This window comes from Cynoglossus semilaevis, chromosome 14 (assembly GCF_000523025.1).
Source record: "Cynoglossus semilaevis isolate Cse_v1.0 chromosome 14, Cse_v1.0, whole genome shotgun sequence".
NCBI classification, from domain to species: domain Eukaryota; kingdom Metazoa; phylum Chordata; class Actinopteri; order Pleuronectiformes; family Cynoglossidae; genus Cynoglossus; species Cynoglossus semilaevis.
The window spans coordinates 2,653,451-2,680,348 of record NC_024320.1 but is presented as its reverse complement, the minus strand read 5'-3'; the positions used below and the strand labels follow the sequence as shown (position 1 = coordinate 2,680,348).

Sequence of the window (26,898 nt, the reverse complement as noted above, 5' to 3'; positions counted from 1 at the left end):
AAACCTTCCGGACCCAGGTTCACTTCCTTAAACCACTACCCACTGTGACTGTATTTCTTAAGGAAAATGTACTGAATTTGAAACAACGTGCATTTCTTTTTTCAATTTGACAGCAGTTGATAGCCGAAATGTGTTATTTTAGTAAGTAATATAGTACTAATATTCTTATTACCTAGATTGGTAATACATATTTGCATAATTCACCACGCTGTGACTGAGTTATGCCCTTTCATCAAAATATATACTTTTACCGCTACATATGGTCAAGGTTGTTGTTTTGTTTTTGTTTTTTTTGTTTGTTTTTTTATTGTGCAACAATAATCTGGTTGACTCTTTGATAAAACAATGAAGTCTGCAAGGAAAAGAAGTAATACAACAGATGTTAAAAATGAAACAAACTGTGTATTTGTTTTACTTCCTCTCGCCTCTTTCTGTCCAATCATACCCACCGTAGTACAATGACTCCCTGGTCATTCACTGCTTGACCTCAGTGAAATCTCTGTGCAGCTGGCTGAGCACTTAGTGAGTTGGCTGCACGTCGCACACGGCTGAGGGGTTTTTCATGTTTCCTTCACTTTATGCTCTTTCTTCACATGTCTTCTCTTCTTAAAATGTGACCCAGAAATGTCTTTCATTGTGTGGATTGTACACAAGCAGTGGAGAACGCCACAGGCAGGAGTTACCGTAACTGACCGTGCACGTGGATAAAAAAAAAAAAAAGTTTGCATGTGGGAACACAAAGGGAAAAAAAAGGGGGTGGGAGAATAGAATAGGTGGTGTCGGGTCATCTTCCTGATATCAAAGGGAACTGTAGGAGAGGTTGGAAATGATATAACAATAAAAAGAAGAAAAACAAAGATCCAGTCAAATCAAAAGCATGCAAGTGTTCCATGGAAACCGCCATTAAGAACATCAAAGTCAAAAGAAAAAAAAAATCTGGAATAAAAAAATATAAAGAAAAAATGATAAAGACAGAATGTTTGAAATGTCCAGAGTAAACAGCTGAGCTTCAAACTGTTCACGCAACAATAAAAGGAAGAAAATATTATATTGTTTATTTATGTATTTTGATTTATTAAAATATATTTTAAACAACAAAAGTTGTTTACGGAATGGAAGGAGAGTCCGTGTCAGACACGTTTATTGTACTTTTGAGGGGAAAAGAAATCTGCACAGTGTTGTTGGGTGTGTACAGCTCCACAGACCAGCATGTCCTCAGTAGTGTAGTACCTCAACAAATAAAGTCGGCTAGGCCTGTTCTGCCATGATACAATGCTGGCTCATAAGTCAGCATTACATTATAGAGTTGGGTGAGTAGGATCTGTTTCCTGTTGTGCTGGTAAATTTAGTAAGTCGCCTGATGACGGGGTCAAATTATTGTAGGAGTTTTGGATTTACTGATGGTAAATCGTACACGGGGTAAAATGATCAAACAAATGCAATACTTACAGTACACAGCTCTGTACCAATGGGTACGCCCAGTGGGCTTGGTTCTTGTCTATCTGGAAAGAATTAAGCAAATGGAAAATGAATGAATGGGGGTTCTCACTTAACCTTTAATATGCATCTTCAGCACCCCCTGCGGGGAAGTAGAGGGAGATGCATGATCTGTGTTTTCCAACATTGACAATCCAAAATATTCTCGCAAGTTGATTTAATTGGTGATGTAAAGATCGATAAAGGAAGCAGAATCTGTACGTTTTGCTGAAACTACACCTATGAAAATGTTTGAGGAAATAGTCTCTCTGTGTTTGTGTGTTGGTGTTCGCGTGCCACCCTCTCACTGCTGCTCTAACCGCCTGTTCCTTTAAAATCAAACAGCCCACGCCTAAAAAAGCGGCTTGTTCCGGCTTTGCCCCTTTACATCTTTCTGTTTTTTCAAATCCGTGCTCATGACATAAAAATAGTGCCAGCTCCTACAGTTAAGCACAGACGCTCTCTCACAGTGACCAGCGTCGGAGTGACTGTAAACAGCGCACGGGCTGTCGGGAGCGTGCACTAATACATGCCTCACGGTGCACAGGCAGCTGCAGCTCTGCGCCTGTGCAGCAGCAACAGCCGCTCTTCAGGCTCCATCACCACCACCACCACCACCACCAGCAGCAGCAGCAGGAGTAGCAGCCCCTTCAGCAGCGGCGGAGTGATACCAACATTGCCCTGTGAGCAGCTCCTCTGGTTTGTCAAACCGAGGGTGTGTGTCGCTCTCCTGTACCTGAGCTTGTGCGTCCGTCACGTACCCGAGGACCAAACAGTGCTCATCCACAGCCGTGGACCTGATGCGCTGAAATGCTCCAGCATCAGCAGGGACCTCCGTGGACTCACCGCTGCCCTGGTTCTGCATCTGATGAAGATTTGCCATAATTGTTACTTGTGTTTGATGCTCCCCGTGGACATGTTGTGATGAAAGTGTTTATTGTGGAGCTGTGGTGGAGTGTGTGAGGTAAGTGACTAACTGCTACTTTAATTCTCATCTCTTGTTGTGGTCAGTTCCAGTGAAATGACCGTCTGTTTGGATTTTCTGCCCACAGAATAACTTTTACGTTGAAACTACTGCCTTGAGAAAAATGTGTAATTATTCATGCGTTTGTTTGGCTGCAGTCACTCATTGCTGCAACTGGTGCTCATAACGGACAGTGAAGAAAGCACAGGTCGGGCCTCAGCTCCAAGTGCAAACCAGAGCATTTTGATATAGAAATATTTAGAACGCTTCTACTACTGCAAAATGTCAAATTTACATATTGAACATGACTTTTTCCCCCCTCAAACTTTTAATGTAACTAATAATTACTGTTTTGCAGTTTGTTAATGTGGGAATATTTATCCATGTGAAAATGCATACAGATGCATTTTAACAAAATATGTTTATTTCATCTCATTTGGAGAAATAGTGTTACAACAAAAAGCACCACAAATCAGGACTTTCTCAGAGTCAAAAGTTAGAAAGTTTAACAACACTGTCAGTCTTGCTACACTAGCCGGCATGGTCATGATTCACTCCATTCTTCACTTCATGTTCAGTGGTTCTCAAGCAAATTCATTGCTAAAAGCACAGACCTTAGCCCAGGAGTTGCTAAAGGTACCTATAAGTTATTAAATAAATTGTGAGATGCTTAGAACATACACAGAGTGAGCCTTGGAATTGCACAATGTAAGTCAGTAAGTAAATGGCTGTTAGCACAGGCTACTGTAAACATGAAATATATACATATATTTTTATAGGTAACCAAAAAAATATAAAAATTTGAGGATCAGTCACAAACTATATAATATGCAACTTGGATATTTGTCTGAAAAGCCCCTGGTAAAGGTATCTATTTTTGTATTGAAATAGCTAAGAGTTAACACATAGAGCTAATAGTAGGTACCAAAAAATATGTTTAAATTGTTTGGCAAAAGCATAGCAAAATAGCTATAAGGACCTAAAAACACACATTTCCAAACAATTTCCAAGTGTAAGGCCAAAACTAGCTTGAAGAAATAAAACATTTTAAATGTAAAATATCGAAAATTTGCACAAAATTCTCATGTGTTTAATTTAAAATATTTTTCAATATTATTTAGCAATTCCAGTTCTAAATGCTGATTTTTTTTAAAAATTACATTTCTTCTTCTTTCTTCGTTCTTTTTTAACCTGTTACTGTATTTTCATATAGCCCTTTATTACTTATCTCGGCTCATGCTTCCTCTAAGTGACTACTCATCCACAGCAGGGTGGTTTCAGCTCCCACGTTGCTGGGCTGTCACCGTAAAGTTTAACCACATGCACTGGTCCGTCATGGTGGGGGTTACTCTATAACCTGCTAGATGTGCAACTAGCAGCAACCTGATATTGTGACATTATCCCAGGCTGCGACAACCTGATGGTTCCCTCAGTTAGTGACATGCATCTACATACTGTATATGACATACAGTACAGAGTGAAGTGGAGCTTTGTTGGCTTTCTACTCTACACTGTGAGCTGCATGTTTTTACGGCTCCACCATGCAGATACATACTCCCCCACACTCACTCTGCGGTGACAGGCGTAATAAATAAAAGATAATCACACAGACCTACACAGTTCCTCTGTACTCACAAAACAACGGTAGTATTTCTGAAATGAGTAATGAAGTTGAAGAACCCTGTGTATTTTTAGAGGCACGGTTTAAAAAAAAAAACCCTTGGTATTGTTGTTATAATTATTGTTATTATGAACATGATATTCAACTATACAGTAAGTACTTCATTACATGTACTACTTACATGTTTTTTTTTTCTTGTTATTTTAAGGCGAGTAATCACATTTATTTGGCTAATTTTGGCAGTACTTTTGTCATCTGTGGAACAGCGTAGCTTAGCACAGTATAGCACAGTATTATATAATATAATACAGTATAGTACAGTAAAGTACAATACACTGTAAGTGGACCTTTTGGTGGCTTCATGTAACATGTGGTATTTGTTTTTTTGAAAACATATTTAAAACAATTTCATACCATATTTCCAATGTAGCAATAATTGCTAGGCTAACTTGGGGATAAACGTGGCCCAAACCTTGCTGTAATTCATTCCATTATTTTGTAATTGGGCTCTTTTTGGATATGTTGTTGGGTAAATGTTGTCTGAAATCTTGTCTTTGCCAAATGTAAGGCTTTTAACAAAGTCTTGGTAAACTTTTGTTTTTTCATCAATCTTCTCATTGAGTCATGCTGTACATTCGGCTAATGTATTTTGGTTCCTTTCTGCGTACTTTCTCTATGAGCAAATCCTTGACAGATATTAATTGTTATCTTTTTCTTTGGCTAAACCTCCGTCTGTTTTTGAGTAGATTCTGCGCTTACTTTGGATATTTTTGGAAATACAATTTCAGTAAATACATTTTCAGCACTTTGTTAGTTTTTCTGACTCTCAGCTAATTCTATGCTGGCAATTTTTCCCATCTGTCTTTTTTGCCCAAAGTGATAACATTTTCTCAGCGTTGTTTAACTTTATCTCAACACAGTGTTCAGTTATTATTTTGGTCATTTTATTGCTTTCAGTGTTTCAGTTAGGATGGTCCCTCACGGTTACCTTTAGCTTACTTTAGGTTGACTTTTAGCTGCTTGTCCAATTGTATTTTCTGGGGGGGGGGGGGGGGACTGGCTTAAATTTAACTGCTTTTAAAGATCTACATTTTTTTTTTGTCTTTTTTGTGATCCTACAACAATTTTAATTATTCTCTTTGAAATACAATACACAAACACTTTTGGAAGAGCATGTTTTATGCAACAAGAGGTAAGTTAGATCATGTTTGAGCCTGTATCTGAAGACTGTGAGCTGATGTTAAAGTGTCTCTCAGGTGCAGGTGTTAGGTTAACGTTGTCAGCACTTGTGTCACAGTTTAACTTTCTCTTCATGGTTCAGTTGCCGTGTGCTAATTTACTTTATTTTCATTTTTGCACTCTAACATGCTGCTTCCTATCCCTGGCTGAACAGGAAGCTGTGAGTCTATGGGCAAATGGAAGAGTCTGATTGAATTTTCGTTCACTTTGTTGCCGTCATGACTTATTTCATGGATATATTTAGACGTAGAAGTACTAATGTATTGCATTTGGCATTGATCTTATCCTCGGCTGTTCTGTAGCTTGATGTGTAGATTCCCAGACTGAAGTCACGCTGGGTGTTGAAATATGACGACACTTATGTTACTCTGGTGGATTTATTTCATCTTCTTATTACTCATGCTATACTGTAAAAAGGCTGCACTACAAGTAACAGGACAAATATTTCAATGTAATTCTTCTCAACTCTTCTTGTATGGAGACGTAAACACACATAAAACTATTTTTCTTGACAAGATTATACAATTGCTGTACTGTATTTACAAGATGCTAGTTCAGTTAACTAGTAGCTTGTTAAAAAAAGTGTTCTTTTCTGTCAGGCATAACTTTGACAAGATTAATTTGGATCTCGGTTGTTGATTGTTTGTTTAACCAATCACATTTTGAGTTGTTGACATCGAGGCCTTTCAGCAGACATACAACTACATCTGTGTTTTGAGTGATTTGATTGGATGACCAAAGAATGCTTCAGTAAAGGCGTTTTTATGGCAACATGAGATATCTAGGACAGTAGTTTTCGAAGTGGGGGCTGCCAGGAGGCGCTAGAGAGGCCTCAGAAAATTGAAAGGATGAGGATAGATGACCAAAAAAAAAGTAAAAAATGCCTAAATACTTAAATACATGGCGTACCACTGCCCTACCAACTAATAATTCTTTAGCATTTTGTGGCTGAAGCTCATGTTATTAACGTCTGTAATCATATAGTTTGACTTTGAATTTCAAAAGTCACCAGCAAAGTTTGTAGGGTAAACAGTAAGGATGTAACAATACGCTCAAGTCACGATAAGATTCACAATACGATATTATCGCGATTTATTTGAAACAAAATAAGCTCCAACTCAAGTCACGATAAGATTCACAATTTTTTTCTTCACAATACGATATTATCACGATTTATTTGAAACAAAATAAGCTCCAGACCAAATTATGACAAAATATACTTCATAAAGTGAAATTGTTATCTTTATACACAACATTCAAATTTCTTTACAGAAACACTGCAAATTGTTATTAATCCTGAATTAAAAGTTATGGTCTTATTTACTTCGTGAACTGTCAATATATAAAAAAACACACAAAAATATAAAAAATATTAACTGGAACTTCTTTACTTTTCAGAAACACTTTAAAATACTGTTTGTGTCTGTGGAAGAATTTCTCTGTTCTGTTTAAACACCTGAATGTCACTGTATGTCACTACGTGGGGAAGTGAGACCTTGGTTTAAAAGAGGTCACAACCATATTTTTGGGCACGTACCATCACTGACTTTTTGAGATAATGCAGTCTACTGCTTACACATTGAAGCTCTTTTTATTTTTTTTTTCCAACCAGTGTGAATTGTCCGACATTTGTATCGATGTTTAACCAGTGCAGCATTACATCCCCAGTAAACAGTAAGTGGATGTCTGCACGAGTGGTTGCATATTTTCTCCAGTGGGTAGAAAGTACAGTCGTGACACTGTCTGTCTGTAGAAGTAGACAACAACCGAGTTGTCTGTTCACTGTGTTGTGCTGCCGAACCATCTGAAAGGCCCTTGTGCATGTTTCAATGACTTGAGAGGATATTGAGTTGACTCACATTCATTTCCTGCAGTCTTATTTTAACCCCAGCATACTCACTCCTGACCCACCAAACACAGTCGTCTTTGGGAAATTTTACATTTAATTAGATGGTGTTGTGCTCTCTGTCTCTGTGAGAAGGACAAGTCACACGGCTGTATCCGAGTAAACCTTGAAAGCCTGGCCTTGAAATGGAGATTTGGTTTTTTTCACTGTATTCTATTTGATGAACATTAGTTGTTTTTTTTTTGACTGAACCACTGTATTCTATTTGATGAACATTAGTTAAATCTGACTTCTTCTTTATTTACCTCCAAAACACTCTACCTGAGACAAAAGTACATTTTCCAACTTGTTTTCTCTCAACTACACCTAACAGTCAATGAGGTCAGGATCAAAATGTTAGGGTTGGGGTTGAAGGGTTAGTATTAAGGTTAGGGTGAGGGTTACTGTAGGATAGATTAGGTATACAACTGTACAACTAGAGTACCTCATAGGCAGTACCTCATAGGCAGTGTTCGACTGTAGTTGTCCTGCTTCTTTCGAAAGACTTCATGCATCCCCAGTGGAAAACTGATGGTATTACAATTGCACCTACAAGAGTATTAAAGTATATAAAAGAGCAAGAAAATGCACGTATAACATTGGGGTAACATTTACTTTGATGTGGCTTTTACAGTGTGCTCTCACCCTAATGTTTGGCTAATCTTATTTGTATCTGTATTTACTTGTCTATTTTGTGTATTTAGCTGGTGTATTTACTTGTATATTTAGCTGGTGTAGTTACTTGTGTATTTAGCTGGTGTAGTTACTTGTGTATTTAGCTGGTGTAGTTACTTGTGTATTTAGCTGGTGTAGTTACTTGTGTATTTAGCTGACTTGTGTATTTAGTGGTGTAGTTACTTGTGTATTTAGCTGGTGTAGTTACTTGTGTATTTAGCTGGTGTAGTTACTTGTGTATTTAGTTGTCCTCTCTCTGATTTGTGTTTGTGCAGACTGTACAAACACAAATCACAACAGTGAAGTGATTCTCTACAGACACCTGTGTTATTGTTTCACAGTTTAACATCACTCTGTGTCTCAATGAGGAACTCGTGCTGTTGAAGATGCAGAGATAATGTAATGTGTATCCGGCGTTAGGAGACCACAGCATACACCGATAATACTGTACATGTAATGCCATTAGCTTTCGCATCAGCTTATATCGTAAGCCTTCACATCTGGTGGGTGTGTCCACCTTGATAAGCCTCTCATTGACAAACTGCCACAGGCTGCTCCTCTTTGTACCACCATCCAGTTCCCTGTTGTTACACGGTATTATCCTAGACTAACAGGATTAATGCTGATTACTGAATAATGTGACATAAAATTGCAATTTTTAGTGTGAGATTTTCCTGCTGCAGTATTTCCATTCCAGTTTCATTACGGCAAGTTATAGAATAGAAGATAAGTCTATGGGAAAAAAAACAACTTTCACAACGATTTGCTCAGTTAAAGAATTTAATTAGACTGAACATAGTTAGCATTTGGCTAAACTCCAAAGCCAAGTTGGCATAAATTATGTAATATATTAAAAAGCATGCAAAAAGATAAATAAACTGAATTTGTCCATTTTTACTTTTCTGTTATTTCTTTTACAAATGTTACCTAATTTTTCGTACTGTAATATGTTTCTGTACTGTAATGTAACACAGCTAAGCTAAGTAACAGGTGGACAAATCCGTAAAAAAAAAAATATATACAGATATAGACAAAGTCAGCTTTACTATTATTTACCAAAAAGCATTAGTGACAGTTAATTAACTTCAAAACATCATCCCAGAAATCACAGCTGCGACGTAGCATGTTAGCATGTAAACACTTTAGCATACTACGAGCTCAAATTGTGTTAAGCTATGCCTTGTAGTAGGGCGGTAATAATATAAAACAGTGTGATATCTGTCTTAAAACATTTGAAACACAAAAGAGTTTTTAGGTTTAAGTCCATCTCTACCATGCTAACAGCTAACATGCTAGCTGTTCATTTCATTTCTTCTTCCTTATCCTTCTTTTTCTTCCTCCTCTTCTTCTTCTTCTTCTGTGCTAATGAGCTTGCACACTGGCACAGGGGCAGTAGTCTTGTTAAGCCTGCTGTGAAGCCGCAGCTAAACCTCAGCGTGCATGGAAATGCACTTTCTCGTTCTTCCAAGTGTCATCAGAACGATTCCATGTGGAATGTTAATGATGTTTCTTTTTTACCTTTTCTGTCTGAAACAACTGTTGCCAACATTACCAGAGAAACTCCAGATGTCCTCCCCCTAAATGGACGGGGGCCAAGTGAGGACGGACTGTCCTGAGCCAAATGACAACCAGCCAACTGTTGGCTGTGAAAGACACAATGTACTTCTCATCCTCCACTTCTCTGAGTGGGTGACTTAACAGGCCAGCACAGCAAAACACTGTGGAGTTCTAGAAAAACCTCCAACAGGTTTACAGTTTACATTCTGTGGGCAATGAACCTGAAACAATATTTGTCTTTAGCAGTGCTGTGCTGTCAGCGTAAACACATATCTGTGATTTACTGCAAATAGTGATGGAGCTAGACTATCAAACAGAGCTCTGCGCAAGATAAGTGAACGGGGAAACTAACTCCACGGGCACCTCCACTTGGAGTTCTGTTCCAAAGGTGTAACTTGATTTTCGACGAAAGTGGGAAATTGTATATTGTACAAATAGTATGTACCTATGTCACTCAGCTACGCTAACACAGTGGTGACATCATAATCTGGAACATAAAAAAATGTTTGACTTACGCCTGGGAGCCATAATGAAGAGCAAAAAGTCGGAATAAAGCCAATGTAGCACAATCCATCGCATGGCATACAGTGGTAAACAAATTGTGTTCGGTGTATTGTGCTTTATGATGACAGCACGGTTCAGAAGAAATACATAATCACAGATTGAAAAGATTACAGCTCTAAAACATATTCCCATTTTTCCAAGTAGCCTCATTAATTATCTATTTCCTCCAGTAGTCTTCTTGATTTCTAAATTACTTGGGGTCCTCGACTTTCCGTTCCTACGACAAAAGTACCTATGTCACTCACCCGTGCTAACACAGTGTTAGCTTCGTAATCTAGGACATCAGAAGAGTCTGACTTAAACTTGGGAGTCACAATGAAAGGCAAAATAACAAAACAAAAAAACAAAAGTTAGTCAATGTGGCACAATCCAATGCATGGCGTATAACCTGTAACTGTAAACAAGTCATCTTCGGTGTATTCGTGTGATGATGTGTTTCATCCACTCATTCATCCACGAAATTTAACACTAACCAAGGAACCCCTGTAATAATAATTTTACAAAACTGAACCAAGAAATAATTTAAAAACAGTAAACATATGAATGTAACTGGTTTATATCACCATAAAACAGCCATTTGTTTGTAGAGACCACTTTGTAAACATTTTTTAGATTTTTTTTTTAAATTAGAAGGCAGTTGATGAAGGTGTGAATGTCTGTTATCATTTTCTTTTACCACACCCACCATCTCTCTTTATCTGTCACAAGAATAGAATTAGTTGTGACCTGACACTGGGGGCTCCTTCTGTATGAATATGTGTGTGCGTGAGTATTTTAATGAGGTTAGTGTGACACATTTAATTTTCAATTGTCTTTTGTAGGGCAGTCGGACGACTTGTAGGGATTTCGAGGAGTTCAGAACCTGTCTTCTCGTTGCCCACCCTCAAGACGGAAGTTTGCTTTTAGAAAAATGATTTGTGCAAAACAATACTCTACATAAATTGACGGAGGAAAAAAAACAATTCAAAACAAATTCAAATTTTAGGACACATCTTGACACTTTGAAAACAAATGTGAAATAAAATAAAAAATACAGATTAGGCGTAAACAAAATGAAAAGGATAGCAAAAAATTCTTAAAAATAGGGAAAATATATTTTAAGGCGTAAAATGAATTTATTGTGGCCAAAAGAGCAAAATGTTAGCTGAAAATGGCCTTGTTTCAATTTACTGTTTGAAATAGCTGACCAAGTTTGGTATGTAAATGCTAGCCAATAAAAATTATAATAAAACTAATAGTTGATAGTTTTGGCTTAGTGGTTAAGGAAGTGGACCTAGGTTCGAGTCCACCAAGTTACCACTGAGGTGCTCTGTCACATTTGGTTGTTGCAGTGGTGTGCTGTGTCACAATGACAAGGAGTTTCACTTTCATGTAAATACAGTGGTTACAGCACTAGCTCAATGTTAGCCCAAAGAAAAGCTAGAATTAGACAGAAAGTGGCTACAAGCTGGTTTGAGAACAGGGAAAATGCACTGAAATTAAATTTTAAAAAGTTAAATTTTGTGCATTTCTAATGAACATATTTCTAAAGAAATTATAAACCAATTTCCATTTTCTCTATTTCTTCTCACCTTAATCAACTTAAATACTTTCCACAACCATGTGACACATAAATCCCTTAGACCATATGTGTCAAACTCAAGGCCCGGGGGCCAAATGTGGCCCGCCAGGCTGTTTTGTGTGGCCCACGGGAGCTTAAAAAGCATTCACTAAACTCTATATATGCTATACATGATCGATACAGTCTTCCATTTACAACTGGCCCTTTAAGGGGAATTGTATTGCTGATGTGGCCCCCTGGTGGAAATGAGTTTGACACCCCTGCCTTAGACAATTCTGGAACCAATGGAGGTCAGGTTTCATTCAGTCTGACAGTATGAGCTCTTCTCTCCCAGCGTGATTTTAGCAACTTATTAGTGTTCACAGACGAGGAGTGGGTGGAGGTGGAGGTGGGGTTGGCTACTGAAGTGTGACACCATCACCCAGAGCCTTATGGATTCAGTGACACGCGGTGTAGCAGTTGCTGAGAGCAGTAACAGGTGTCTGTCAACGTGACTCCAGTCAGTGAGTGACTGACAACAGTTGCCCCCAGAATCCACGAGTGCTCAGAGAAACTGTAGAACACGTTCTCCAGTCTGGGCTCTGCATCGTCCCCCTGGTGGAGTCTTTGCTCCACTCTGCCACTCTTCTGTGGCCTCAGTTAGTCGATGGTGGTGTTCAGGTGTGTATTGACAGCAGTTATGATCTTGGGTCCGAGTAACCAAAGGGAGCGTCATGCGCCGCAGGTTTGGAAGGTGCGTAAAACTGCTGCGATGGCTGGTGTTGCTCCTCCTTTAATATTTCCTCGCAGTTCAGAGATAAATGAACACACAGCTGGTATTGTTGTTGTTGTTGTTTGTTTTTCATGTGTATTTTTCTCTGTGTCTCTGTGCTCCTGTTGTAATGAGATCCTGTCTGCTTTAGTGGCACCTGTTGTGTTCCTGCTGCAGCTGTTGGTGGTGTTGAGTAGTTTGAACAGATGTGAGACTGGATGAAAAAAAAGAAAGCAACAGGTGTTTGTAGTCCGACGGCAGTTGGGCTTCTTTGAAGTGGATTAAATCTGTCCAACTATTACGGTTTTTTGAATTTAAATCTCAATTAATTGTTTATTTCTTTTTAGTTTTGTCCTCCACTACATGTAATAGTTTGTTTGTTGGGGCAAAGACAAATGCAGAAAAATACAGTTCAAACTAGTTAGTGCATTAACGATTCCATTATGATTCCATTTTCCACACAGTTTACTGATTTGATTCTTGCATATAATATATAGTACAAATTGGTGGCCAATCAGCAGTACAGTTCTCCTTGAAGGGCCAGTTGTAACTGGAAGACTGTATAGATCAGGGGTCCTCAACCCCTGGTCCACACAAAATGGCTTGGTGGGCCGTATTTGGCCCCCAGGCCTTGAGTTTGACACACATGCATTGGCTCATAAAATGAAAGGCAATGTTTTACCAACCTCGGGGTCGCCTGGAATTTAATGGGGTAACCTGAAATGTCTAGTAATAATTTAGTAGTTTAGTAGTAATATATTTCACATAATTATTTTTCTTTTTGATATTGTGATTAAAACACCACACAGACAACTTTATATTTTCACTTTAATGAACATAAATCGAATTCAAATAAAACACAGCGTGTAAAATTATCTGAGCTGGTCCATCTTAACTGGGGGCTGCGGTCACGTGACTGCACAAACACCAAATGTCTCTGTGGTCAGCAGAAATTTGTGACTCCAAGATGATACCAGAAGGTCACGGTCCAGTGGTTTGGTGAATATTTATTTAACTCTGAGCATTTCATTTGCCATCATTCCTCCTCTACCATGTCAAAGACATCGACAGTGTGGCAGCATTTTACAAAAAACATTTGAATGAATGAAAAGATTGCAAGCAACAGTTTGCATATCACAGCTGAACAACCTAAAAACGCACAGCTAACTGGTCTGCATCAGGTTGCTCCGTCTGTTAAACATAACAGAACTGACATATTTCAGTGTTTTGGTCTACACCCAGACCACACTGGATGTTAAGCCTCCTCACGCTCTCTGTAAGGAAGAAATCAGCGCGAGAGGAGGGAGGAAGGGAGCACGTTTATGACTTCATAGATTAGACTAAATAGATTTACAGCTTTGGCTTTCCCTTGTGAGAGACACCGAAGTCTGTGTGCTCAGCTAAATGCTTATTATACATAATGGAGCTCAAACTGTGCAATGAAACCCCTTTGACAGAACAGTTTTTTGCCAGATACAGCTAAAACAACTGGTCAGTCAACTTTGAAGGTCGTAAATTATACTGAATTGCAACATAATACTGAATAACAAGGCCAGCGATCATTTTAAGGGTTATTGAGAGACATAAAGAAGGGTTTTTACTATAACCCTGATCATCACTGAACCAGTGGGGGCGGCTCACGTACATGACAAGGAATAGGCGAGGCCTGGTGTGGATCTCCCCTAGAGATAAGTCGTAGGCAGTTGGAGGTTGTGTCAAACTTGACAAGAGCGGGAGCTTCCAACAAGAAGGAGCAGATGATGCGGTCTGACAAAGAGAAGTGTGTGACAGCGGCTTGTATACACTGAGAGATGATTAGCGTCAGTTGGTGAGCGCAGCTGAAGTGGTCTCTCAGTGGTGTCTTACAGTGTCTATTTTCACTACCTACATCACAGGTGTCAAACGGAGGCCCGCAGGCCAAATCTGGCCCATGGTGTAATTATATTTGGCCCACAAGATCATATCCATGTGTATCAGAGCTGGACTGCCAGTATAAAGCCGCTACATACTGGTGGAATTTGTAGTATTATGCCCTATATCATATTGCATACATTTTTGGTTGGTTGTTTTGGTGTTGGCCTGAAAAAATATGTACATTAAAAAGGAACCTGAAAGGCTACAGATAAAGAGACATAATAAGAAATAAATACCACTGATGTGTCTTTTATTTCAAATTGAATTTCTTATATGTTTATAATGTGAAGCTTTTGTTGTTATATATCTGGAGACGAGGGAAAACATGCACAATTGCAGTCAATTTTTTGAGTTTGGCCCATGTCTTCGTCCAACTGTGGATTTGAGTTTGACACCCCTGCAGAGTGTGGCTCTACTTTGTTTCGCTGAACAGTTAGACTCGTGCAGCTTTATTTTAATGTTGGTCATGCTTGTGGTGCTTGGAGAGTCAGACATTTTCAGAGGTGTTGCATGGTGTAAAAGGTTTGACAACCACTGATCTGAGCAGTTATGATGATCCTATAATTTCATACTGGAGGTGGTGACAAAAGCCTCTGACATAGTTCAGATATCGTATTAACACCCGTACGTGTCGATTTCCTGTCTTTTACAGTGGCAGTGGTTGAGTGGGAGCTGTCGTGTCAGGTCGTTGACATGCTTCTTCCCTGAGCTCGGTGCCGTGGTGACAGGATGCCAGTGCAGGCCGCCCAGTGGACAGAGTTCCTGTCCTGTCCCATCTGCTACAATGAGTTTGACAGCAGCAGCCACCAGCCCATCAGTCTGGGCTGCTCCCACACGGTGTGTAACACCTGCCTCCTCAAACTGCACCGCAAGGCCTGCCCCTTCGACCAGACGCCCATCAGCACCGACATCGACCTGCTGCCAGTCAACTGCGCCCTGCTGCAGCTGGTTGGAGCTCAGGTGAGCGGAGGAGGTCTAATAATGAAAGTAAAGGACAGCAGTTTTTTTTTTTTTTTTGATGTGGCTCCACAAACCTTGGTTTGTGAATTCCAGGTCCCAAATGTGCAGCCAGTGAGCCTGAGTGGTGCAGGAGAGGTGGAGCACTATGAGGTCTGCAGGGTGTGTGTCGAAGAGCTGGCTCTCTACCTTAAACCCATCAGTGGAGCAAAAGGTAGTGTGTATGTGTGTGCGTGAACATGGCCGAGTGTGTGTAGTCATGCATGTCAGAATGAAGAATTTGAAACAAGTTGTGTGTGAAATACAGGTCCTTCTGGTCTGCTGTGCAGCAGCTCCCTGAGTGTTAATGAAACAACTACTTAACATTGTTTCAGGAAATGTGTCAAGTCAAGATTTTAGGCTCATCTCTTTCAAAGGAAACAATTTATTAATTTCCTAGTATTATTTTGATCTTTACAAATCCAAGCCCGCCAATGTCCAGTAATGGTAGTAAATTTCAGTAGACCATCACTGTAATGTATTGGAACCTTTTAAGACCGCAGGACATAAAAACATGGGATTTTTAATTACATCTTAATATGTAATTTGTTGAACAAAGAAATGGATAGCTACAAAAAAAGATAGTTGCAAACTCCCGACGCCACAATTAGACTCCCTCTCAGTTGTGGCCAAAGGTGTTATTTCTTTTATCACATTTCACCCAGCATCCTTTAGTATCTTTATAGTTTTTCCTTATTTTTTTGGTCTACCTATTACATTTAACACTTTCTTAACCTTTGGAATGCTTACAAGTTAAGGCAGTGGTTCCCAAAATGCAGGGCAGGCCCCCTCTAATGGACATGCATGCTTCAGGTCAGTACTTCTCAAATAGTGGGGCGGGCACCCCTGGGGGGCAAGGTGAGGTGCCAGGGGGGGCATGAGGTTCTTCCAGTGGAATATGGCACGCTGGACATAAGTGTACCACTGCTGTAATGCTTGAATGATAACAAGCCTCCAGTCACTAGGGGGCAGCAACTCATACAGTGGTTTGTACAGATAAAAATATACATGTCAGTAGTATTTTAATTCATGGGGGTGTGGGTTGAGGGGAGGGGCGTGAAAACATTTCTGTCCCTATGGCTGGGCATGACAGAAAATAACTGAGAACCAGTACTTCTGGTCAAGTGTGCAAAAAAAAACCATTTTTGATGTTATGTATAATTGTTTTGCAAAAATGTCCTTTTGTTCAATAAGATTAGCAATTTTGTTGGACCTGCAGTGTATGTGGTGGTGTGTCGGTTGTTTGATAATCGTCGTTCCCACACAAGCTGGAGCTAAGAAATGATTGTAAAAGACACAGAACTAAATCTCCCAAGGTGCACTGTCCATGACAAAGGTCCCTGCGACCTGCTGCAGGTGTAGCGGCCCTCAGTCCCAGCGTCCTCAGTCGACCCATGCAGAGGAAGCTGGTGACCCTGGTGAACTGTCAGCTGGTGGAGGAGGAGGGCCGTGTGCGGGCGGTGAGAGCGGGCAGATCTCTGGGGGAGAGAACCGTCACCGAGCTCATCCTGCAGCATCAGAACCCACAGCAGCTGTCTGCCAACCTGTGGGCTGCAGTCAGGGCACGAGGATGTCAGTTCCTGGGACCGGGTGAGTGGCCGGGACAATTGGTACAGTACACTACAGTATGATATATCCTCTAGTCCATTATTGACTTTCAGTGTAACCTGTTGTAGAGTTTGGTAGACATTCTCACCATGTTGTGATTCTATGAGGTTTTGACACAATCAGAGTCAGAGACTAAACATGGGCTGTTATCTCCGTACTTTATTTTATCTCTGGAAACAGGAAATGAAAGTTATTAGTTTACTCATACCAAGGTCCACAGACAAAACCAACTATTTAATAGGACTAATCCCAGGTGTTGTCTGTCTGCTGCTGGCATGTTTTTATGTCGGTGCTCATGAGTTGAAATAAAAGCAGATTAGATTGAGTTTTTTTAAATGTAAAAGTTATTATTTTACTTGCTTTATGAAATAAGAGAGCGTTCAACAGGAACTGTGTGCTGTGGCATAAAACAACTGCTTTTCTCTATGGACTTTGGTATGGGAGAGTGAGTGGTTTTCCAAAGCTGCACATATTATATATAACTAGTTGTTGATTGTGATTGTGTGTTTCCATTCGTACTGATATCCAAACTTTTACCTGAGGCTGGTACTGTTTAATGCTTCAAAAACCCATAAAATGTTCCACTGGATTACTAAAACTGTAAATCTGAACCACGTTAATAGAACACATTGCAGGTTGAGGCTGATGCATCAGACTGGTGTCCAGTGATGATTACTCATAGGGCAGATTCTGACTGAGAAACTTTCTCATCATGATAAAACAATGAGTTTATGTAACGTCTGAGGACACCTGCTGCATGTACTGCTTACAACATTTCCTGTTAGTGTTTTAGCTGAATATTTTGTTTACTTCTTCTTCCCTGTCCCTTATCGGTCCTGTCCCTGCACCTTGTCTCTCTGAAGCTATGCAAGAAGACGCACTGAAGCTAGTGCTGCTGGCTCTGGAGGACGGCTCGGCTCTGTCCCGAAAAGTCCTGGTTTTGTTTGTGGTCCAGAAGCTCGAGGCCCGGTTCCCACAGGCCTCCAAAACCAGCATAGGTCACGTGGTGCAGCTGCTCTACAGGGCCTCCTGCTTCAAGGTAGGGCACGAGAGAACAGCGGCCGTGCACATGCACAGTGTCAGTGTGAACTTTTATGAAACAAAAAGGGTTTTCAAAAGTGCACAAGTGTCACACCTGTAATGAGGATCTGAGCATCTGGGGACACGAGTGTGTATTTCTGTGCTTGTCATTTGAAGACTGACATCGTTGGCAGGGCAGAAATGTCAGCTATCTGCCGCTGATGTAACAGAGGTCTATATTTGCCCGTGTTGTCCCAGTCTTAAAGGCAGACGCAGACGGGGGTGCGGTGGGGGGTAGTTTTCTTAAAGATTAGAGCGTAATTTCTTTGCGTTCGCTTCTGTTGCTCAGTGTGTGTGTGTGTGTGTACGCTTCTGTTGCTCAGTGTGAGTGTGTGTGTGTGTGTGTGTGTGTGTTGGTGTCTTGTGATGATTACTCATAGGGCAGATTCTGACTGAGAAACTTTCTCATCATGATAAAACAATGAGTTTATGTAACGTCTGAGGACACCTGCTGCATGTACTGCTTACAACATTTCCTGTTAGTGTTTTAGCTGAATATTTTGTTTACTTCTTCTTCCCTGTCCCTTATCGGTCCTGTCCCTGCACCTTGTCTCTCTGAAGCTATGCAAGAAGACGCACTGAAGCTAGTGCTGCTGGCTCTGGAGGACGGCTCGGCTCTGTCCCGAAAAGTCCTGGTTTTGTTTGTGGTCCAGAAGCTCGAGGCCCGGTTCCCACAGGCCTCCAAAACCAGCATAGGTCACGTGGTGCAGCTGCTCTACAGGGCCTCCTGCTTCAAGGTAGGGCACGAGAGAACAGCGGCCGTGCACATGCACAGTGTCAGTGTGAACTTTTATGAAACAAAAAGGGTTTTCAAAAGTGCACAAGTGTCACACCTGTAATGAGGATCTGAGCATCTGGGGACACGAGTGTGTATTTCTGTGCTTGTCATTTGAAGACTGACATCGTTGGCAGGGCAGAAATGTCAGCTATCTGCCGCTGATGTAACAGAGGTCTATATTTGCCCGTGTTGTCCCAGTCTTAAAGGCAGACGCAGACAGGGGTGCGGTGGGGGGTAGTTTTCTTAAAGATTAGAGCGTAATTTCTTTGCGTACGCTTCTGTTGCTCAGTGTGAGTGTGTGTGTGTGTGTGTGTGTGTGTTGGTGTCTTGTGATGAGTACTCATAGGGCAGATTCTGAAAGAGGGGAAATTCCCTTTATCTGATCTGAACATGGGTTTGTTGGTCTGAAGACAGCACAGACACACCACATTCACTTCTCAAAGGTAGCAGAAGTCACGTTTGACAAATCACAGCCGCCATTCTTAAAGGGACAGTTCACGTGGAGGGACATGTGACCTCTGTTAAATTCTTTGTGGGCGTAACACAGGTGGAGCAAACTCACTCAGTAATATTTGAACTATTTTAATACAAACACATGATGATTATTGAATTGAATTGAAATTGAAGTCCTACAATGGGGAAATTCACAGTGTGAGTCTTTGCAACCCACAGGCTGCCACAATAGGCGCCATTAAGGATACCAGGTTCTTCAAACATTTTATATTTTTATCTATTTTTAATCACTGAATAGCGGGTGGGTTAGGCATAATTAATCATGATTAATTGTGAAATAACAACATGCTGAAATATGTCAAAACACTTTTTCCTCAGTGTATTGTTGCAACAAAATATAAAAAAGTTTTAGTACATTATTTTTAAGTGTGTTTCTAACCAAAACCAGATGAAGCTAAATCAAAACCAGTTATGAAGCTCCAGTAGTTTTATCAGCTTCCTAGTTATGTATGGTAAAAAGGTGACGTTTGCTCTTATATTTTTGAAGATTGAAAAACCTGATGAAATAAAATAAATAAAAACAAAACACAGTTCAACACTTGATAAAGATATTACATGTGTCTTAGAACTTTTTGACCAGCCTTTCTCTCTCTCTCAGGTGACCAAACGTGATGAAGACTCCTCCCTGATGCAGCTGAAGGAAGAGTTCCGCACCTACGAGGCTCTCGGGAGGGAACACCACGCTCAGATCGTCCACATCGCCATGGAGGCAGGTCTGAGGATCTCACCTGAGCAGTGGTCCTCTCTGCTGTATGGAGACCTGGTCCATAAATCCCATATGCAGTCCATCATTGACAAGGTACCAGACGAGGTCACCAGAGAAAGGGATCATGGGAGAAAATGCAGAATGAGGTCTGACTCTCCTCGTTTGTCCTCTTCTCCAGTTGCAGTCTCCGGAGTCTTTTGCCAAGAGCGTTCAGGAGCTGACCATCGTTCTGCAGAGGACAGGCGACCCGGCCAACCTCACCAGCCTCAGACCACACCTGGAGCTGCTCGCCAACATTGACCACAATCCAGGTACCTCGCCACGGTCAAAAACATCCATCTGAACCAATATAAATAGGTCTAGTTAACGAAAAAAAAAACGTTTTCCTTTTCTGCAAATATGCCTTACATTAGACAATGTAATGTCAAACATACGGCCTGTTATTTGAAAATAAAATACTTCATGTTCATATTTTTTGTAAAATTATTATTATTTAATTAGATATGAATAAATAATAATACTACATATCTAATATACTTGTATTTCTTTATTTGAAAACAAATGGAAAAACATGGATTATTGTAATTTGACTGAGTTTAACCTTTTTTTTTGTTTTTGTTGCAGATGCTCCAGCTCCGTCATGGGAGGAGCTGGAAAGTGTGATGCTAGCTGTCAAACTGGTGGTGCATGGACTCGTGGAGTTCATACAGAACTTCAGCAAGAAGAGCCACGACAGTCCACAGGTACACTGACATGTTAGCTGTAGCAGCCATACATTTTGATATTTAATATATTAGTTTAAGGAAAAGATATTTAAATATATTTGGATATTCAGCGTTAAATATGGCAAATAAGTCAAACAGTTGTGTGCTGTCTAAATGTGATTAAAGGTGATTTTCAAGTTATAGCTAAACTTGAATAATGATTGTTAGCAGCAAAGTTAGCAAAAACATAGTTATGGTTGAAGAGTTCTGTGAGGCAACTGGATGTAAAAAATAGTAAAAAAAATAGTTTATAATATATTGGAAACCAGCCAAAGTTTTAAAAGATGGCTAAAAATACTGGAAAACGTACTTAATGTTAGCTTCAAAATAGTTAACTCTCAGAAGTGGTCACAAAATAGCTAAATATTATCCTGGACAAAAATTATATTAGCCCAGAGATAGTTAAGCATCAAATGACTGACGAAATATATGAGAATATATTCATCTAAAATATCAGGCCTAAATGTAGCATTTAATTCATGGCATTTATTGTAATGATCTTCAAACACTTCACCTGGTATAACTGGTCTGCTAACAGACAATAGAATCACCATGGATCCAGTTCACTTAGTGCTTGAATAACCAAAGGCTCATTCACATAACGGCATGACCTTTACATTGTTAGCTTTGTAAGAACTAGCACGGCCAACTGTGTGTTCATTGACAGTGTTTATCAATTTAACGTGCAGTAAAATGTGACCTTAAGAGTTCATTGTTACTGTAAATGTTTGTGTTGTGTTTTATCACAGCCTCAGGCTAACAGTAAGTATAAGACCAGTATGTGCAGAGACCTCCGTCAACAGGGAGGCTGCCCCCGAGGAAACAACTGTACGTTCGCTCACACACAGGACGAGCTGGAGAAGTGAGTTTCAGTTTTGGGAGTCTGAACTAATTTTCTAAATGAGTTTTTAGGTGTAGTATTGTTAGCCCATTTTGGCTAGCTTGCTATTTTTGTTATTTATTAAGTTGGTTAATTGTTATTTTTAGGCTTTTCTGGGTAGCTGTTAGCTATCTGCTCTATGCTGTAGTGTGGTGTTCACTTTAAGCTATATCTTTAATCTATATCTATATTTTTTTTAATTAAAGTAAATACTTTAAATTTGTGCTACGTTTTGGCTAACATTGCGCTAACAGTTCATTGCTGTTTTCTCCATTGTTTTAACTTTTTCCTCTTTCTCAATTATTTTTTCCTGAATGAATTATGCCTCACCAGACTTTTAGCTGTCTTACAACTTTTTTGCTTTCAATTTTTAACTTGTATTAAATCTTATGTTTATGCTTACCCTGCTAAATTGTAGCTTTTTCTTGGGTGGATATTTGTTTTAAACAGTTCAGCTCTATTGGTTAACATTAAGCTTTTTTTTGGCTCAAATTTCAGCATGTTTTTAGTAAACATTATTTACATACATGTTACCCCACCTCTGATAGCTGACGTACAACGCTTAAATAACTATTGGCTATTTTTCTGTTTTCCCACTAACTCTTTGCTAAATATTGATGCTTTTCTACTATATCTTCAGTAATCTGTGAAAAAGTTTGAAATTTTATTTTATAATGTTTGCGTTCTGACATCTGGATGGCTTTTAAATTTTAATAATGTGCTCTCAAAGAGCCCTGTGAGTGACAAGTCAACCATTTAGCTACAAAAGCAAGTTTCACTAATGTTCAAGTAAACTAAAAGAGTGCATAAATATATATATTTTTTTTTTTTAAATATATGGTCACAGTGGCTTATATGTATTGACATTTAAACAACTGTACTAAATCGTAGACCATAAAGGTGTTTCATACATGCAGTGCATTATGTATGACAGTAAAGCCTGTCCTCGTCCATCTGTTCCTTTTAATTAAATTTTATAAGTTCATTTTATGTGTAACAACAGGCGTTCCTGTGTGATGCTACATTTACAGCACCGCGGCTTCACATGTAAACACTAATCAGTTCTCATTATTACTCCTCGTCTCTGCAGATTCAGATTGAGAAACAAGAAAAGCAGCAGCGTGGGTCGTACCTTCCCGTTAGCGTCGGGGGTTATGGGCAAGACGTTCACCACGGAGGGCAGCGTTCACACAGATGTGTGTGCAGGAGCGGGCCAGGGGCTCAAAGGCACGGAGGAGGGTACGGTGACTCTGACAGAAGGAGCTCCTGGCCTGACTCACCCTCAGCTGATCTCCAGAGGAGCTGATATAATGGAGGAAATGAACAGAGCTTTGCCCAACGGATCCAACGGGTCAAACGGGCTTCCTGCCCCCCACAGGCTCTCGTTGGTATCAACAGAAAAGTATGATTTTTTTTTCAACATTTCAGCATGCCTTATATTACTTTTTCCCTATGTCCTATACAGTATGTCCATTGCTTCTCAAGTAAGTTAGCTGGTTAAGATGCTGTTCACAGTCAGAAGTCTGCCAAAGACGACTCAGGAAAAGATAAGACTAGAACTCCAGTCAATCCTGTGTCGTCACAGTTGTTAATTGAAGTGCCAGTTATTGTGCTGTAAATTGCGTCAGTGCATCCAGAACTGGGAACTGTGTCGTAACTTTAAAGACTGAGGAAAAAGAGAAGATTTAAAATGAACCCCAAGCAGTCAGAAGCAAAACTTGGTATCGGTTGTTTTGCGCTCACACTAAGGCCAGTTGAGAGCTGAAGCCCAGTTGCCTCTGACATGTACGTTGGTTTTACGTGGTTAAAGCAGTAGCAGGCTGTCACTCTGTGCCTGTTACGACACCATTGTACTCACACTAGCCCTAGAATCTGGACATTAAGGGGCAATAACGGTACAACGGCACTAGTGTGAGCGCATCCTTAGAAAAATACCAAAGATCAACTTAGGCGGTTTCTCAGTGAACGGCACACAGTTGATGTAACTTTGCTTAACACAGAGTATATATGATGTAAGTTTTCAAAAATAAGCAGCTATGTTCAGGAATGCTTCGAAAAAATCCCTTTTCTCTGTATCACAAGTATGGAATAGTGCATTTGTCCTTCCTTTCCTTATGTCCTTTCTTTGTGTCTGTGGTCTTTCTGTGGATCAGGAAGTCCATCTCTCCTCCCAGGACCACTGTCAGCAGCCTCTCAGCCTCTTCTCCTTTGACCACAGTTGGACACAGTGATGGAGCTGCTCCTCTACCTAAACATGGGCAGTTCATGCTGCGTCCTCCACATCCAACACCGGCGTCAGAGCTGTACTATCAGGAGTCTCACTCTGCTTATGACCCGGCACATTACCAGCCAAACTGTGAGTCATGGTTTCAGGGAAAAATCAATTTAAACATGGTTCGGCTGGAAATATAAAACCACGTTTTTTTTTGTTTTTTCTTTTCCTCTCCAGCAGGTTCCTACTATCCATCCACTCTCCATCCTTCTCACAAACCCTGCATGGCTCGCTTCCTCAGATCCGCCAACGTCCCAGAATCCTCTTTGCCACCTTCTGTTGGCCCTCAGTCAACTTCCTACCCCAGTGACCCTCAAACATCACACCCACCTTCCTCTTCTCCCTCTGCGTACTCTCCTCACCCACCCAGAGAGCGGATGGGTCCGGCCTTTCATCCTCACCCAGGACAGCCTCAGTTTGGCCACCTGACCCCGGGGCATGGAGTCTATGCCCCACTGTATGACAGCAGGAGAGTCTGGAGGCCTCAGGTGAAACTTTTATTTTCATATGTTTGAATAGTGTGTTTGAAAAAAGTCTAAAAAGAGTACTGCATTTCCAAGAAGAAAACAAAATGACATTGTTATTGTTTATGTCTGCATGTGTGTTTTTCATTTAAAATGTTCATTTCAAAGGATCTGAATTATTAAAAAAAAGGATTTTGACTCAATATTACAAAGTAACGATTTCACATTTCTGAGCTTGAAGTCAGATCTCTGAAATTTGTAAACCTACATGACAGACAAATATGAAAGGGATCTTATTGTATCATTTATTCATTTTTCTTTGCATGCTCTACAGTCGATGTTTTTTTTTTAAGCCGGTGTATATTTGATGCTGTGGAGATGACCTGGGAATATAGTGAGTGTCTGTGGAAGTAGATAATGAAGACTAAAACGAATATTTTCTTTGTCGAGGAGGAATTTTCCGACCTCACCGCTGACAATGACCATTTACCTCCACAGCTGTACCACAGAGAGGATGCCAGGAGTAACTCACTGCCTCCAGAAGTGCTGCATTCGTCCGTCTACCAGCCTCCTCTCAGGGAGAGGTTCAACTCCCTGGACAGTAACTACTGCTCTGGAGCAGAGCATCGTGCAGGGCTGCACAGGGTATGTGGGAACATATCTGCTTCACTCTGTGGCTAGGACTTTAAACAAAAATAGTTCAGCTCATGTTTTTATGATTCAGTCTCTTTCACTTTGTGACGTTTATTAATGTTCAACATTGTCAACAGAATAATCAAAGGATGTCACAGGAATAGATGTCCAAAGATGTCACTTATGGCCACCCACTGATCTAAACAGGAAGTCAGCCACTTCGGGTTTAATCACATTTTTTTGGCATTTTGCGGATAAAACAGTTGAATGACACACCTTAAGACCAGTGGTTCTTATGGACACATTCACAGCAATGGCTTCAAAACTCCATTGAATTTCTCAAAAACACTAGATTTCTTGCCAAAAAGAAAATGTTTTTTTCCCCACTGTGGCGTAAAAAAATTAATATTGTATTAAGTTGACCTGCTGCAAACCCCATGAAAAGACTCTGTGTCCCCCAATGGAGACTCGCCCTCCTCTTTGGGAACCACTTCCAATAGGCTATTGCACAGTGACTAAATGTAAGGTCCAATCAGAACTGGGTTGTCATGGATATTGCTCAACCCACCACAGTTCTACCAGAGAGACTAGTTATTGATGTCAACTAACTGATAAAAGAAACATTTAGGCTAATCAGGGCTACATAAACAAAAATGTATTTGGTTATATTGCGTCTGTTTCCTATCCCAGTATAATCTATAGGATAACATCCCATAAATCCATCTGTGCCACTGACAGCTGCTGTGTTCCTTCACACACACATTTCCTTCTCCTCACTTTGTCTCCTCTACACCCACCCACATATCATCTCACCTCTGCCTCTGCTGCCTGCCAGCCTCAGAGCTGTAGTCTGTGTGGAGCTTCAGCCTCCTCTGAAGTCCACCCACTCCTCAGCCAGATATGTCTCTGCCTCCCCCACTCACTGCTTACATCACCGTAGTGTGTACAGTAGCAGCACCACAACACTTACAGCACATTAGCTGTCTGATGTAGCCCTGCAGAGCAGCTGACGCCGAGAATACGGTGCCATAGGAAAGGAATGGAAAAGAATAGAGAACAAAAGAAGAAACTAAAATAGAATAGAATAGATTAGCAGATATGGAGACGGCCAGGCAGAGTTGGTGAGCAACTCAACCTTTAGTTTGGAAGACAAATCAAGTTGCATGTCAATGTGCTGCTGATCTACACACCTTTCCCCATCTGTCAGTCGTTCCCAACCTGGTAGGAACAGATTACATTAGGAGGAGAAATCAGCATAAACACTGCAATGTATGTTCTAATCCTCTGCTTTGGTCTAATGATTTATTGCCTTAAACTTAAACAGTAACAGGAAAACTCTAAATGAGGTTCTAGCCTCTGATGAGGTGATCCAGGTACATCCGTAAATGAGGTTCTAACAAATAGAGGACGATCCTCTGATGAGGTGATCCAGGTACATCCCACTGGTAGGACATCCAGAGAAAGGTTCTCTGTCCAGGCTGCTGCTACCACGACCAAACCTTGGACAATGACCTAACATCATCTATTACTGGAGCTATGTGGGATTAGTGTCATTTATTTTAGTTACCGTAATTTCTGGACTATTGAGCGCACCTGAATATAGGCTGCACCCACTAAATTTAAAAAGAAAAAAATAATTGTACATATATAGGCCACATGTTGTTTGGATATTTACGCAGAAATATTTTTTTCTTTTTTCTTTTTATTAAACAGTGCCTGTAACATGGCTGGTTAGACGGTTAAGCTCTTTCCTGCTTCAGAGCCCCGACCGTAGTTGGAATGCACAGGGGAGACTTAGTGATCTGCTCCTGGTCTGAAGCTAACATTAGCTCCAGGGCTAACTCCCTTCACTTTGGTCTTGTCCACAGCAGAGGTAAACAGAAACAGTGAAGTTGGGGTCTTTATTATCAGCCACTCCGACCACAACAGAACAGAAACAGAGTTTTAACAGCTCCTGTATAACCAACTGACGCTTCAACATGACAGGGAGACAACTG

The 26,898-nt window shown here is 40.4% G+C and overlaps 1 protein-coding gene across 1 annotated transcript in view; it reads left to right on the top strand.

Moving 5' to 3' along the window:
- The first annotated feature begins 325 nt into the window (after window positions 1-325).
- The window catches only part of rc3h2 (ring finger and CCCH-type domains 2), a 29,487-nt gene continuing 2,914 nt past the window's right edge, over window positions 326-26,898 (top strand). Inside the window, exons 1-13 of the mRNA XM_008324423.3 lie at window positions 326-2,440; window positions 14,860-15,167; window positions 15,261-15,378; window positions 16,560-16,793; window positions 17,675-17,850; window positions 19,781-19,981; window positions 20,067-20,199; window positions 20,513-20,631; window positions 21,402-21,514; window positions 22,623-22,934; window positions 23,686-23,888; window positions 23,982-24,292; window positions 24,767-24,913. Coding sequence (XP_008322645.1) covers window positions 14,937-15,167; window positions 15,261-15,378; window positions 16,560-16,793; window positions 17,675-17,850; window positions 19,781-19,981; window positions 20,067-20,199; window positions 20,513-20,631; window positions 21,402-21,514; window positions 22,623-22,934; window positions 23,686-23,888; window positions 23,982-24,292; window positions 24,767-24,913 — 2,298 coding nt within the window. The 5' untranslated portion in view covers window positions 326-2,440; window positions 14,860-14,936. The remainder of the gene's footprint in view (window positions 2,441-14,859; window positions 15,168-15,260; window positions 15,379-16,559; window positions 16,794-17,674; window positions 17,851-19,780; window positions 19,982-20,066; window positions 20,200-20,512; window positions 20,632-21,401; window positions 21,515-22,622; window positions 22,935-23,685; window positions 23,889-23,981; window positions 24,293-24,766; window positions 24,914-26,898) is intronic.